The sequence below is a fragment of the Pocillopora damicornis genome, chromosome 1 (assembly GCF_964200805.1).
Source record: "Pocillopora damicornis chromosome 1, jaPocDami1.2, whole genome shotgun sequence".
Classification (NCBI taxonomy): Eukaryota; Metazoa; Cnidaria; class Anthozoa; order Scleractinia; family Pocilloporidae; genus Pocillopora; species Pocillopora damicornis.
In genome coordinates, this window is record NC_142670.1 from 30,107,482 (window position 1) to 30,124,649 (window position 17,168).

The 17,168-nt window shown below is 36.4% G+C and overlaps 1 protein-coding gene and 1 pseudogene across 1 annotated transcript in view; both read left to right on the top strand.

Moving 5' to 3' along the window:
- The window catches only part of LOC149053237 (beta-1 adrenergic receptor-like), an 11,003-nt gene extending 1,498 nt beyond the window's left edge, over positions 1-9,505 (top strand). The window contains exon 2 of the mRNA XM_089182607.1: positions 8,550-9,505. Coding sequence (XP_089038733.1) covers positions 8,550-9,505 — 956 coding nt within the window. The remainder of the gene's footprint in view (positions 1-8,549) is intronic.
- Positions 9,506-15,530: 6,025 nt separating this feature from the next.
- Positions 15,531-17,168, top strand: LOC149053238 (beta-1 adrenergic receptor-like; annotated as a pseudogene).

Sequence of the window (17,168 nt, forward strand, 5' to 3'; positions counted from 1 at the left end):
CTTGTTACTTTATTGTCCAGGCATAAAGTCTTAACCGTTGAGATTTTAAATTATAAAACAATAGTACGCGCGCCCTCTGATAGGGCATAAAACCATTTTACATGAGGGTATGTAAACACCGTTTTCGTTCCTCTTTCATTAGTTATTTTATAAAAGAAATGTAAAATGGTTTCCGTGTTTACATAGCCTGATGTAAACACCTGGGAGGTTGGGAGAACACTCGATAATTATATAAGCTGGAAACCTTTCCTACGCTTATCTCGTGTTCTCCCAACTTCCCGCGTGTTTACATCAGGCTATGTAAACACAGAAACCATGTTATATTTCTTCACTACAACCGACCCAATTTGATGGAACAAAATGACAAATATAGCTCTTAAGATGGCACTGTAATGGTAGTTATCTCATGTGTAGCTGATCAATACTTCATCCGTGTTGAGGGCAAAGGTATTGAAATTTCTCCGTTGGTTCAGTTCCGCATTTTTGAGTTAAGGTCAATGAAAAGTTTCATTTGGGTTCTTCAGTTTATCAGGAAAAAGACTAAAAGCCACGCAGTTTTTAAAACTGATCGGGTAATTTTTTCTGCCTATAGAGAGATTCCGGGTAGTTCTGTTTTTCTATGTCAATGTTTCGAAGTTGTCGGTAGGGCGTTGGTAGGTGTTGTTATCTCTTCAGGATTTCACAGTTTTGAGTTAGTAAACCAATTTTCCAAAGTCAGTCATTGAAAGTTAAAAGAACTGTATATCAAACACTGCCGGCGAGGCTGAGTCAACAGACAATTGTGTCCCGCAATATGACCGTCAATATAACTATGACCAATTCACGGTCTTAAGATTTTAGTTTAGGAGTTTCTTTCCTTCCCTTAGGCCTCCCCTAAAGTCCTATGTGACAATGCTATCTTAACGATATCACCTTTTTGCGACATCAGCTATGAAAATTGAGGCAAGACTTCCACACAGACCCATATGTAATCAGGCATGCAGTTCTTTTGATGAAGAAAACGCTGATTTACAATGGGTATACAATTTCCTTTGGGTATACAGCTTTGATTGAGATCAATATGAGATAATCGGAAATCTTTCTTTCAATTGATAATTTTGATGCTGATTATTAACAAAACAAATGAGTGATCATCCTTACGAGATCAACAACTTAAGATTCAGTTTTCTCTGCCTAGGTTTCGTCAATAACCAATTCAATTCTATGTAATGTAACAAATTTTTCCAAGATCACTTGCAACAAATAGCGTAAATTTATCATAAGAGTGTCACTCAAGTGTAGGCTTAACAATCTGCACCATCACATACTATTCCATTTTTGAGTACTCAAACCAGTCAAATCCTGAGTAAAGAGTTAGGGAGCCAACAAAATGTCGGCTTATTTTTCCTTTTTCTTCATTGTAAACGTTACCAAGGCTAGAATCAACTTTTAATTCGGGGGAAAAGATCTTTTGTGATAAGATTTCCTTTCAATGTTATGTTGGAGGCTTGTGTAGCTTTTCTACGAGCTAAGTGCAGTTTTCTGCATTCGGAGCTCCTAAATGTGTTTTAAATTGTCGTTGATCTAAATACGTAACAATTATCTTTAATTAAATCAACCCTCTTATACAGAATACCTGAGGCCCATTGCTCGCGTAAACCGCGATTTGGGTTAGCAAAATGGTGAGATGTTATAATCACATTGGATAAATGAAGAAACGTATTTGATTTCCTTATGTGCTGCTGCTACGAAAAGATACCATATAAAAAAATTGTACTTTGGCAAGTAATAAACTTAAAGCAGGCAATTATCGTATTTTCTGAGAAGACGCCATATTTCTGACTCTTGCTTCTATTGTACCTCACTAAATAGCATCAAAGCCAAATGGTCCTCTTGTCACAACTAATTAAAATTGAGTCTCCATATCTTCATGGTCAAACATTACCTGCAGCCGGGTGGGATCGGTGCGATATTTTCCTAGCTCTTTCTCCGGCGTTCTAAGTGTAGTGCGGTATTTTTTTTCGATTTGTCCTGTCTTCGTGGCTGTTCCCTTCTTAGTGCACGACAAACGTAGCGTTTGCTTAAATTCAGGAATTCTAAATATATACACAACTGGATTGAAAAAAGAGTTGGAATAGTTTAAAATGTTCACCACAAAATTAACCAGATGTGATAGTGATTCCCCAGTTATACAGATTAAAATGTTTATGATAAGTAAGGGAAGCCAGGTTATTAAAGCCAACATGGATACAAAAAGTAGGGTCTTTGTTAAGCGTTTGCTTCGCGAGGCTCTGTTTTGTTGTTGTGAAGTAAACCTTCCGTGTTGAGAATTTATCCAGATACCAATGTTACAGACACATATTATGATTGTTAGACACAATTGGACGATGACTACCACGTACAAAGCAGATTTAAATGAACTAAAGACACCTAACAAAGTTAGAATTGAAGACAGAAAGACAGCGAGTATCCAAAGTATGAAAATGGTGATGTAGTATGTTCTGGCGGACAGTGATCGGTGGTGAAACGGCCAACATACAGCAAAAAATCTCTCACAGGATATGAAGGCTGCAGATAGATATGAGCCGAACATAAAAGTGACATCGATGCATCTGAAAACCACTAGATGAAAGCCGAATTTTGCTGTCCAAAGCTGATAGGCATCTCCAACAAAGTAAATGTAAAAGGGGTGCGGAGATAGTTCCCAACATCAAATCAGCAAACGCCATGTTCATAACTAGGAATAAACTTTTCCTACGGAGTGCTTTGTTAGCTGCAAAGAGAACAAGAGGGAGCAAGCTTCCTGCAATGATTAGGACCGAAGATAACATGAAGACGCTGCACAATGCGATGCCTTCTGATTTGGAAGGAAAACGTTTTGCGAATTGGGACGTATTTTTCAGGCTTTCGTTCACTGCCGAGATGTCAATCATTGTAAATTTAAAACTAAATCAGTTGAGGCAGAAAGTTTTATCGCAAAAAAAGGCAGTGTTTCAAAAGAGTAGGGCTCAACCTTTTGCAATAAAAAGAAATAAGAACAGCTGAAAAGTTATGTAAATATCACGGTAATTTTATCCAAGGTGTTTGTGTAGTTAGAGCAGGCAATGAGTTGGAACTAATATTGGGCCAAATAGAACCCTTCGTGTCACAATAAATTAAGTGTCCGTTTATTAAAAAAAACCTAACAGCTGTATTTTTTTTACTGAGTGGTAAGGCTTTTTAAACAAATTTCTTGCCTGAATAAAAATTTCTTTGAAAGCCGACTGAGGCGTCATCATTTCTCAAGGAGAGATAGCTAGTCTTCATTAAGGAAGCTCTAAAGGGCGCGCGCCATCGTTGTTTTTCTAGAAAATTTTTGTTTTGGCTTTTTATGGTCACTAAAGCCATAAAAAGGCGATGAGCAAGATTTGGACTATCGTTTGCAGTAGTAAATATTACCAATATGATTTTTTTTTTTATTTAGCTAAGGCTCCATGAAGAGAGGTGCCCGCCAGTGATAATTTGGCCTTGCTTTTGATTTTCTATAATTTGCTTCGGTGAAACCTCTCAAAATTTTCACAGTTTGTGAAATGTGTCCTGCTGATCATTTAAAAAGCCGAAAAAATAGGGGTTACAAAGGTATTTTCCTCGCTATCTGAAATTTTGCGTTTTCTCCCTCTTTTGGTGTCTTTTTTACTTCAGGAGATATAAGGAAGGCACGAGATTGATTACACTTCATGTCTACGTCTTCTTGTCACCTTAGAAACAATTACAAACCATCATTAACGTGCAGATCACGTTCCAATCGAAACAAGGGTGTCGGTTGAAATGCGTGGCCAAATAAACTCATCTTGTAAAACGTCTCGGCCTTTTTATGTAACTTGCGTTTTCATTAACGAGGGAATAGAAAGTGTCATGGTTAAGTGTTCTGAAGCAAAGATCAGAAGTTTAAAGGATCTTGTGTCAATACCACGGGATTAAGGATCGGTATCGGTGAATTTTTGCCGATCAATTGATCAGAAACTCAAACTTCTTCACAAAATTCACTGAGAGGTTATCCTCGGGGTAATTTGCGAACACCCCGCCAGTTTTTTTACCCTTTTTTCTAAACTACTTGCGATCTTTGCTTTTACGGCGATTCTTTTCGATGAGCAGTATGGTAGTATATAAACGCAGAATAGGTTTCTACAATAGGAGCTAATTGACTACTGCCGACCCGTTGCTTTTCAAGTAGAGTTTCAATGGCAGGTGTAATGGCCTTTACGGCTCATGGTTAAAGTTTTGGCCAATTTACAGTTATTAAAACACTCTCGAGGACAGGTAAGTGGTTTACTCATAGCGCCATGTCAGTGTTGGCATCGGAACTACAAGCAATAATTCTACACACTTTTTGGCTTGATTTCTATTGGAAATTACATTTGTCCAGATGCTTGTAACAAAAGGAACTAAAAACCCCCCTGAATCGAACCTTTTTAAAGTTTATAGCAAAATTATTTTTTTATTCCTGGATAGAAAAGGTATCTCTAAACAAAAACAAAAAAAAATAGATTCTTCTGCAACAGTTAGTTAAACAACAGGCTGGAAACTATTGTATTTTCTGACAATAACTCATATTTATGACTCCTGTTTCTAATGTGTCTCGCTACTCACCATCAGTGATTCTCTTTGGTCAGCAGATCGAAAATAAAATTATTTTCCATAAATATCTTCTTGTTAAACTCTTTTTACACGCGAGTGGGAACAGTTCGTAATATCCTGAACTCTTTCTCCGGCGTTAAAAGTGCAGCCGTTCGTTTTTTTCCCTTCTATTTCGTCTGTCTAAATGGCTGCTCTCCTCTTTGTAAAACACAAGCGTAGAGCTTGCCGAAACTCAGGAATTTTAAGTCCCAAAATACGATAATTTCCTACCTGTTTGATAAATTTTTGTTGCGGTAGAACCTTTGTGTTGTCAAGAGATATACTCCCCATCGGAAGTACTTGTACACACAAGTCAGATCTGAATTTCACCTAGGATAAAAGTATTCTCTTTCATTTTTGCTATCTTAGTAAATATCTTGTCATGTTACAAAGAATACACAGAGATTTTACATGGTGGCGAGAAGATATGAATTTTATGTTGGAGTGGCAAGAACAATACGCTAGCAATGATTTATTTGTTGTTGTTATTAAAGCCAAAAATAGACTCAACCAGACTTTATGTTGCCGGAATCATAACCAACCGGTCGCACGCAACAGTACTCATCTGCTCGCTGGGGTTTTTATCGTCACTAATGTTTCACTAATGGTTTGAATACGAATCGAAACGAAAATGCTAATTTTGGTTGCAAATCGAATAAGTAAGAAACGTTCGTGAGTACGAAACGACTAGATACCGTTGGTTGTATGTAACTTAGATTTTGTAGGCCTATTGCAAACAATTGAAGCGGAGTTGTAGACTGAATTGTCAATCGAGTTGGTGATTGAATTGTCGGTTCGAACAAAAACATAGGTTACAATACATTCTAACATAAGAAACACGCTCAACGAAGACGAAAAGTTTTAGCATATGGTAAACAGTGGATAGCGGTGAAGGCGCATTGTGATTGGCTACTCAAACTCCAAATATACTCATTTATTCCTTGTAGAAACGTATTCTGCGAGAGAGCTCTGTCGTTATCCTCTTTGAAGGAAAACGAATCGGAATTTTTTGTAATTAATGCACTACTGTAACGTGCACCGAAAAGAGTCGGCGTAAAAGCAAAGATCGATAGTAGTTTGGAAAAAAGGTTTAAAAAAACAGACAGGGTATTCACAAATTACCCCGAGGATAACCTCTCAGTAATTTTTGTTAAGAACTGAACTTTGAGTTTCTGATCAGTTGATCGGAAAAAAAGTTCACCGATACCGATCCTTAATCCTGTCGTATTGATACAAGATCCCCCGTTTAAACTTTTGATCTTTGCTTTAAAACATTTACTCACGACAATGTCTATTCCCCTGTTAGCCGGAAAAACCCAAGTTTAATGAAAACGCCGACTCGTTTCACAAGATAAGCTAATTTGGCCGCGCATTTTAATAACATCCTTGTTTTGATTGGAACGTGATCTGCACGTTAATAATGGTTTGTAATCGTTTATTAGGTGACAAGAAGACGTTGACATGAAGTGTAATCAATCTCGAGCTCGTGCCTTCCGTTGTACCCTCATGATACTTTTTGTTGTACATCTCCTGGAGTAAAAAAGATACCAAAATGAAATTTCAGAAAATAGTGAATCTTTATTTTTTTATTGGACATAAAATTTTTAGGAAATTGAGAGAAATATGACTGTTTTCCTTCTGTGATACCTTAATATAAATTCACTTAATTATAGACAATAATTTACCATTATTTCGCTCTCATAGTTATAACTTATCTAAATTCAATGGTGTTAGATGACTGTTTAAAGCGGACAGAGAAATAGAATAGTGCATCACGTATCATGTGTCCAGAACAAATTATACTGGATGTGTTTTTACGCTTTTTACTCACCATTTTGAGAAATGATGACGCCCCAGTCGGCTTTTAAAGAAATTTTCATACAGGTTATACAGGCCAGAAATTTGTTTAAAAAGCCTTACCACTCAGTAAAAAAAAATACATGGACACCTGTTACATCTTTGAATAAACGGGCATTTAATTTATTGTGACACGAAGGGTTCTACGTGGCACAGTATTTGTTCAAACTCATTGCCTACTCCAACTACATAAACACCTTCAAAAAATTACCATGATATTGACAGAAATTTCCGTTCAAATCCCTCCGATTAAACTGACCTTTGCATTAAAACACCATGTCACAAGCCCGTCTCTTCGCAAGAGAAACCTCAATAGGGAATCTCAACTGATCGAGAAGTAATGCGGGTGTATGCCCTCATATATTCTGCAAACAAATAACGAATATCACCCGGGAAATATTCAGTGAAGTAGTGCATTTACACCAAGCGCGTGAGAGCTAAGATAGTTTCCGAAAATCAAATACTTAAGAGAAAAGACTATTAAATGCAGATAAAAATTTGAATGAGACTGCAATCGATACAAGAGCATGCCTCTTCGCTCCAAGAAATAACTTCTTAGTTCTAGTGAAAGGAATTCACACGGTTTACCGCACCGGAAAAGTCAACGGATCAGTAATGTAAATAAACTCTACATAAGATAATAATTCCTTATTATTTCTCTCTCTCTTTGCTATGGCTCTTTTAAATTCAACGGTGTAGAATGAATTTCTAAGGCAAAATTAGAACTAGAGCAGTGCATTGAGGATCATGAGTCAAGGGCAAATTATCCTGGAAGTGTTATTACACTGTTTATTTGTCAATTTAATGAAGATTATATCTCATTGAGAGATAATAACACCTGAGTGGCCGTACGAAGAAATTTTAAGCCAAGTAAGAAATTTCCAGAAGCTTAGGTGCCTCTTTTTCTTTCCTCTCTGAGCTAAATTCATCACAGTAGGATGAATGTTTAATGTAAATTTGGAAATTGATCAACGCGCTAAGTAGAGAGTTAAAGCAAAATATCTTAGAGGTGTCACAACAAAATCCGTTCATCACAGTCATGAAAATTATCTCTCATTGAGAAATGATAACGATATACGCCTCTTCGCTCCGAAAAAGATTATTTTTAAGATTCAAGTAAAGGGAAACAGGCGGTTCTCTTGAACGGATCAGTTAGCGGATCAGTTAATGTAAATACAATCCTCTGTAGATAATAATTTGGATCATTTCTTTCTCTTTGCTAAAACTCATTTAAATTGAACGACGTAGAATGACTGTTAAATGCAAAATTAAAAATTGAAGAGTGTATTATGTTGCATGCGTCTGGGGCATATTATCCCGAAAGCGTTATTTATATTCTTTGTTTATTGAAAGATGATAACGTCCGAGACGGTTTGTTAATAAATTTTGAACCAAGTAAGAAATTTGTTCAAACCTAATGAAGCGGTAAAACTTTGCAGAAAAACACACAAACAGCTCAAGTGCGTGTTGGCTGTCGTCTTAAATGTATGATGGTAAAGTTTTGACGATAGGAGCCATAAATGTACTTAACTTTAGATTATAATTTCTAAGTATTTTTCTCTCTAATTGTTGTGACTCGTTTAATTTCAACGATGTACGATGACTGTTTGATGCAAAATTAAACTTTGCATCGAGTAGCATGTGTCTAGAGCTAATTATACTGAAGTGTTATTAAACCTTTCGTCTATCACTAATGAAGATTATCTCTCATTGAGAAAGGACAACGTCCTAGTCCGTCAGTGTAGAGATTTTGAGTCACATAAGAAGTTTGTTAAAACCTTAACAATTGTAAAACTGAGCAATTCTTGCCATTTCAACAGGAAAATACATGAACACCTGTTACGTTCTTTGATGAAAAGCCATTTTATTGACAGTATTAGTTGAACCTGAAATGTCTTGTCTACCTGAACTACGTTACTCCTTGAATATAATTACCCCGAAATACAAATAACATTTCAGCTGCTGTTGCTTGGTGTTGTTGCAAGTTCCTCTCCTCTGAAACAACGCGTTTTATTCCGAAAAAAAAAACTGTTAACCGTAATTCATTTAGTCATAAGTTTATAGGATTGACTCGTCGGCAGTGAATAAAACCATGGAGAATGCGTCTGCATTCACAAGAAGTTTTTCCTCCAAGGAAAAAGGGATTGCACTATGCAGCGCTCTCATTTTATCTTCGGTCCTTATCATTGCAGGAAACTTGCTCACTCTGGTTCTCTTTGCAGTTACCAAACCACTTCGTAGGAAAAGTTTATTTTTAGTTATGAACATGGCGTTTGCTGATTTGATGTTAGGAGCACTCACACTGCCCTTTTACATTTACCTCGTTGGAGATGCCTATCAGCTTTGGACAGCAAAATATGACTTTGAACACATGGCTTACAAAATATTTTACACAAGTTTCGATGATACGTTTTTGTTAGGCTCGTATATATCTGCAGCCTCTATTTCTTGTGAGCGATTTTATGCCGTATTTTGGCCCTTTAAACACCGTTCATTATCCACCAGAACATACCGCATCGCCATTTTCTTACTTTGGTCTTCCGCTGTCTTGCTGTCTACATTAATGACTTTGTTAAACGTTTCGAGTTCATTTGAATCTGTTTTGTATGTTTTTATCCCCGTAGTGTTGGGTCTAACAATCATCGTATGTGTCTGTAATATCGCCATCTGGAGAAGTTTTCAACACGAGAGTGTTGCTTCACAGCATCGAAATGGAGCTTCGCGACACAGACGCTTAACAAAGACCCTACTTCTGGTTTCCATACCGGCTTTAGTATGTTGGCTTCCCAAAATCATCTTGAACATATTAATCTCTGTAACTAAGACATCAATACCATGGACGTTTTATTACATGGTGAACATTCTAAATTATTCTAACTCTTTTGTCAATCCGATTGTGTATGTATTCAGAATTCCTGAGTTTCAGCAAGCACTGCGTTTGTGTTGCACGAAGAGCAGACCGGCCATTAAGATGGTAAAAACTCAAAGGAAGAAACCGAACGGCTGCACTTAAAACGCCAGAGATAAAACTAAGAATATTCAGAAACGATCTCACTCGCCTGCAAGTTATTGTTGAACGATAATATATTGAAACTAAGTTTTAGTTTGCTGAAATGAGAGGATCGTCCGCGTTGTTACTGAGTAGTGACATCCATAGGAGGAAGGAGCCATAAATGTGGAGTATTGTAAGAAAATAGGATAACGTTCTTAGATTTTCATTTTTTTACTTCACAGAGCCCTGTTGTTGTCCTGTAGGGTTGCTTTTTGAAGCAGAAGTTCACACCAGTTAAGTCTGAATTTCATCCATTGATGAAAATACACAGTTTTATTTACCCTATCTAAGCAAAATATCGTCTCATTTTGCGAAAAAAATAAACTCTTCATAAATATGATAATTCTAGCTCTTAAGTTATAGCTCAAATTCACACTCCTATACTTTTAAGGTTGTCAGAACATGTCAATGACCATCTTGCGGACCGCGCCCTCAAGAGTGTGAAATAAAAATAAGATAAAATAAAGAGCGTACAGCTTTCCCTGCCTCCGAACTAAAATCAAGTAAAGTATAATCAAGTTGTTTTACCATTTATTATCGCTCGCTTAGATCAAATACAATTTAAAATATATATGAAGAACACCGAATGCACAAGACACCTGTAGGTAACTCAGCCCGTGGACAATCCGATTGTGTATGTATGTATATATATATATATATATATATATATATATATATATATATATATATATATATATATATATATATATATATATATATATCATAAAACTTTAGACAAGTGGGCGACGAAAACAGCTGAGTTCTTTCCAACAGTTTCCAATGAGACATAGGTTTGAAGATGAAGTACCTCTACGCCTCCAATGATCTCAGTTTCACGGGCATCATAATTAAAACTAGTGGAGTGGAAATTGTTGATAAGTAATCGAATTATTTTCATGTGTGGAGACTTGGAAATAAAATGCCTCTTTTTTGTCAAAAAATAAATTCATTCAAGCACACAGTTGTATTCGGTTACCTCGACAGGAAAGAGAACTCTAATAAAACGTTTAGTAATCGTAACTTTAGTTCATCTTTAAAACCCATAATCTGATTATTAATTTCATATTTCCAGACGCTGAGACACTCGAAGCAAGCGCGTGAGAGCTGAGATACTTTCAGAAAATTAAATACTCAAGGGAAAAGAGTATTAAAGGCAGATAAAAATTTGAATGAGACTGCAATCGATACAAGAGCATGCCTTTACACTCCAAGAAATAACTTGTTAGTTCTAGTAAAAAGAATTCGCCAGGATTTACTGCACCGGAAAAGTCAGCGGATCAATAATGTAAATGAACTTTACTTAAGATAGTAATTCATAAGTATTTCTCTCTCTCTTTGCTATGGCTCTTTTAAATTCAACGGTGTAGAATAAATTTCTAAGGCAAAATTAGAACTAGAGCAGTGCATGGAGTATCATGAGTCGAGTGCAAATCATCCTGGAAGTGTTATTACACTGTTTATTTATACATTTTAAATGAAGATTATATCTTATTGAGAGATAATAACACCCGAGTGGCCTTACGAAGAAATTTTGAGCCAAGTAAGTAATTTCCAGACGCTTAGGCGCCAAAGATTTCTTTCTCCCCTCTCTGAGCTAACTTCATCACAGTAGGGTGAATGTTTAATGCAAATTTGAAAATGGATCAACGTACTGAGTAGAGAGTTAAAGCAAAATATCTTAGATGTGTCACAACAAAATTCGTTCATCGCCGAAATGAAAATTATCTCTCATTAAGAAATGATAACGATATATGCCTCTTCGCTCCGGAAAGAGTATATTTTCATGATATAAGTAAAGGAAAACATACGGTTTTCCTGAACAATACAATTAACTGTAGATAATAATTTGGATCACTTCTTTCTCTTTGCTAAAACTCATTTAAATTGAACGGCGTAGGATGACCGTTAAATGCAAAATTAAAAATTGAAGAATGTATTATGTAGCATGCGCTGGGGCATATTATCCTGAAAGCGTTCTTTATATTCTTTGTTCATTGAAAGGTGATAACGTCCGAGTCGGTTTGTTAGTAAATTTTGAGCTAAGCAAGAAATTTGTTAAAAACCTTAGGAAGCGCTAAACCTTTGCAGAAAAACACACATATATCGTGACATGAAGGGCTCTACGTGCACGGTATTATTTCGAAATGCATTGTCTACCTTGAAAACATGACTACCTTAAAATTAATATGACACATAAATGACTTTTCAGCTGTTGTTATTTCGTGTTCCTGCAGAAGATCGAGTTCCTTTCCTTTAAAACACCACATTCTTTCACGATCAAACCTTTCATCCCGTTAACCATTTAGTTACAAGTTAACTTTGTTCGAGGTATCGGCAGTGAACGAAATCTATCAAATAAGTTCAAATTTGCAAGAAGTTTCCAAAGCAGAAGGCATCCGTCCTAATCATAACAGTAAACTTGCTTACTTTTAAAATAACGTCTATGAGAAAATTACGCACTTCTGATCGGCTGAAAACAAGTGCATTCCGATGTAACACGAGTGCAAATTACTAATAGCGCCTTCTTTTACTTTTTGAGTACGTACTGAGTAATCCCACCGGCTACCTTTTCACACTTTGGACATTCCCTGCCTTGTTGTCTTTAATATTAACTTTGCTATCGGTGTTTACTTCAATAAGATCCGCATTGTATGTCTCTGTCCCAGTTCTGTTGGGTCTAACAATCATTATATGTGTCTGTAACATCGCCATCTGGAAAAACTATCAACACAAGAGTGTTGACTCACAGCATCGGAATGGAGCTTCGCGAAACAGATGCTTAACAAAGACCCTGTTTCTGGTGTCCACACTGGCTTTATTATGTTGGCTTCCCTTAATCATCTTGAACTTATATCATATAACGACCACCATGGATAAAAAAAAAAGATTCCTCAAAAAATTGATCGATTGAGGAAAAAACCCATGAGCGTTCCTCTGTTAGATAAGTTACTGCTATTCTGTGTTGGGTGCTGCTTTCATCTATTACTTTAAGAATATCTATCATCCTCGAAAAAGAACAAGGAAAATCGAGAAAGGGAAAAAACATCAGATACGCAAACGGAAGAAAACCCATCAAATCATTGACATACGGCAGTTCTCTAGACTACGAGCTGTCTCTCCTTTTCGGTTCAGTCTGTCGCTCGGGTCCGAAACAATGAAAAAAAAAGGTCCGAGTAAAAATAATGATAGTAATAATAATAATTATAATAATAATAATAATAATAATAAAAAATAAATAAACAAAAACGCGAAAGGGCTCTTAGAGCCAGCTCATTCATGTTATGGCTTAAGTTTGTATTGATTTCATGGACTTGATGAATATAGGTATATTTGAATTCGGTTTATGTGAACTTTCAAGACTTATGGAATAAATGTTTTCTTTTATTTTTTTTAGGCAGTTTTGTGATAAAAAAAAAAAAAAAAAACTTGTGCATTCCTCGTGATAGGAATTGGAAAAAAGGTTGTGTGGGCTGCAGGTGGGATGGGCAGAAATCATTAGGCAGACAGTGTCCTTTTTTGTTTGTATGTGTGTGTTTGTGGGGTGGAGGGTGGGCTGGGTGAGAAAATCAGGCATCAAATGTTGCTCTACAAGCAAAATATTAGTGAACCTCATCTTTCACGATCATTTGCATTATTTAATGAAGATTAATCGTCTCTCATTGAGAAATGATGACGCCCCAGTCGGCTTTTAAAAGATATTTTCATACGGGTTATACAGGCAAGAAATATGTCTAAAAAGCCTTACCATTCAGTCATTAAAAAAAAAAAAACATGAACACCTCTTACGTTTTTTTAATAAACGGACATTTCATTTATTGTGACACGAAGGGTTTTACGTGGCACAGTATTTGTTCAAACTCATTGCCTACTCCAACTACATAAACACCTTCAAAAAAATTACCATGATATTTACATAAATTTCCGTTCAAATCCCTCCGATTAAACTGATCTTTGCACTAAAACACCATGTCACAAGCCCGTGTCTTCGCAGGGGAAACCTCACTAGGGAATCTCAACTGATCAAGAAGTAATGTGGTTGTATGCCCTCATATATTCTATAAACAAATAACGAATATCACCCGGGAAATATCACCAGTGAAGTAGTAAATTTACACCAAGCGTGTGAGAGCTGTGATACTTTCCGAAAATCAAATACTTAAGGGAAAAGGGTATTAAAGGTAGAGAAAAATTTGAATGAAACTGCAATCGATACAAGAGCATGCCTCTTCGCTCCAAGAAATAGCTTCTTAGTTCTTGTAAAAGCTAAGGAATACACACGGTTTACCGCACCGGAAAAGTCAACGGATCAGTAATGTAAATGAACTTTACATAAGATAATAATTCCTTATTATTTCTCTCTCTCTTTGCTATGGCTCTTTTAAATTCAACGGTGTAGAATGAATTTCTAAGGCAAAATTAGAACTAGAGCAGTGCATCGAGGATCATGAGTCGAGGGCAAATTATCCTGGAAGTGTTATTACACTGTTTATTTGTCAATTTAATGAAGATTATATCTCATTGAGAGATAAGAACACCCGAGTGGCCTTACGAAGAAATTTTTGAGCCAGGTAAGAAATTTACAGAAGCTAAGGCGCCTCTTTTTTTTTTTCCTCTCTGAGCTAAATTCATCACAGTAGGATGAATGTTTAATGTAAATTTGAAAATTGATCAACGCGCTAAGTAGAGAGTTAAAGCAAAATATCTTAGAGGTGTCACAACAAAATCCGTTCATTACAGTCATGAAAATTATTTCTCATTGAGAAATGATAACCATATATGCCTCTTCGCTCCGAAAAAGATTATTTTTAAGATTCAAGTAAAGGGAAACACGCGGTTTTCTTGAACGGATCAGGTATCGGATCAGTTAATGTAAATACAATTATTTGTAGATAATAATTTGGATCATTTCTTTCTCTTTGCTAAAACTCATTTAAATTGAACGGCGTAGGATGACTGTTAAATGCAAAATTAAAAATTGAAGAGTGTATTATGTAGCATGCGCCTGGGGCATATTATCCTGAAAGCGTTCTTTATATTCTTTGTTTATTAAAAGATGATAACGTTGGAGTCGGTTTGTTAATAAATTTTGAGCCATGCAAGAAATTTGTTAAAAACCTTATGGAGCGGTAAAACTTTGCAGAAAAACACACGAATAGCTGTCACGTTGTTTGATGAATATACATAAATCGTGACATGAAGGGCTCTACGTGCACGGTATTATTTCGAAATGCATCGTCTACCTTGACGACATGACTGCCTTGAGTAAAATTACTATGACACATAAATGACTTTTCAGCTGTTCTTATTTTGTGTCGTTGCAGAAGATCGAGTTCCTCTCCATTGAAACACCACATTCTTTCCCGATCAAACGTTTCATCTCGTAAACCATTTAGTTACAAGTTAACTTTGTGTGGGGCACCGGCAGTAAAAATCCTACAAACAAGTCCAAATTTGCAAGAAGTTTCCAAAGCAGAAGGCATCCGTCCTAATCATAACAGGAAACTTGCTTACTTTTAAAATAACGTCTACGAGAAAATTACGCACCTCTGATCGGCTGAAAACGAGTGCATTCCGATGTAACGCGAATGCAAATTACTAATAGCGCCTTCTTTTACTATTTGAGTACGTACTGAGTAATCCCACCGGCTACCTAACCCTTCAACTCCCAAGATCTCATCAGTAATTCTCCTTACTATCTACCATACAATTCTTATGATGTCAATTTAAAGAATTTGGTATTGGATCAACTAATAATCCCCTAATTGATATTTACTTTATTCTCATCACTTCTATGCTTGATATTGTATTGATATTGTAAGGAGAGATTCTCTCTTAGTCACTCATGGGAGGTAAAGCGGTAGGGGAATTGGAAGAATATTTGACAACTTCAACTGGTAGCTATAGCACTAGTTTGGCTAAGCGGAGTCGTGTTTCAGAGCTAGGTTCTTTGACAATAGGTTGATCAAAAAAACGTTTGAGCGACAGAATGGCAAATGACACGAAAAAGAGATGTAATATCCATAGTGAAAAGAAGTTTGTCTTGGCCAAGGAAATTAACGACACGAACAATTTCAAGTGCGTGTTGGCTGTCTTTAATGTATGATGGTAAAGTTTTGACGATAGGAGCCATAAATGTACTTAACTTTAGATTATAATTTCTAAGTATTTTTCTCTCTAATTGTTGTGACTCGTTTAATTTCAACGATGTACGATGACTGTTTGATGCAAAATTAAACTTTGCATCAAGTAGCATGTGTCTAGAGCTAATTATACTGAAGTGTTATTAAACCTTTCGTCTATCACTAATGAAGATTATCTCTCATTGAGAAAGGACAACGTCCTAGTCCGTTAGTGTAGAGATTTTGAGTCACATAAGAAGTTTGTTAAAACCTAAACAATTGTAAAACTGTGCAATTCTTGCCATTTCAACAGGAAAATACATGAACACCTGTTACGTTCTTTGATGAAAAGCCATTTTATTGACAGTATTAGTTGAACCTGAAATGTCTTGTCTACCTGGACTACGTTACTCCTTGAATATAATTACCATGAAATACAAATAACATTTCAGCTGCTGTTGCTTGGTGTTGTTGCAAGTTCCTCTCCTCTGAAACAACGCGTTTTATTCCGAAAAAAAAAACCGTTAACCGTAATTCATTCAGTCATAAATTAATAGGATTGACTCGTCGGCAGTGAATAAAACCATGGAGAATGCGTCTGCGTTCACAAGAAGTTTTCCCTCCAAGGAAAAAGGGATTGCACTATGCAGCGCTCTCATTTTATCTTCGGTCCTTATCATTGCAGGAAACTTGCTAACTCTGGTTCTCTTTGCAGTTACCAAACCACTTCGTAGGAAAAGTTTATTTTTAGTTATGAACATGGCGTTTGCTGATTTGATGTTAGGAGCGTTCACTCTGCCCTTTTACATTTACCTCGTTGGAGATGCCTATCAGCTTTGGACAGCAAAATATGACTTTGAACACATGGCTTACAAAATATTTTACACAAGTTTCGATGATACGTTTTTGTTAGGCTCGTATATATCTGCAGCCTCTATTTCTTGTGAGCGATTTTATGCCGTATTTTGGCCCTTTAAACACCGTTCATTATCCACCAGAACATACCGCATCGCCATTTTCTTACTTTGGTCTTCCGCTGTCTTGCTGTCTACATTAATGACTTTGTTAAACGTTTCGAGTTCATTTGAATCTGTCTGTATGTTTTTATCCCCGTAGTGTTGGGTCTAACAATCATCGTATGTGTCTGTAATATCGCCATATGGAGAAGTTTTCAACACGAGAGTGTTGCTTCACAGCATCGAAATGGAGCTTCGCGACACAGACGCTTAACAAAGACCCTACTTCTGGTTTCCATACCGGCTTTAGTATGTTGGCTTCCCATAGTCATCTTGAACATATTAATCTATGTAACTAATACATCAATACCATGGAAGTTTTATCACATGGTGAACATTCTAAATTATTCTAACTCTTTTGTCAATCCGATTGTGTATGTATTCAGAATTCCTGAGTTTCAGCAAGCACTGCGTTTGTGCTGCACGAAGAGCAGGCCGGCCATTAAGATGGTAAAAACTCAAAGGAAGAAACCGAACGGCTGCACTTAA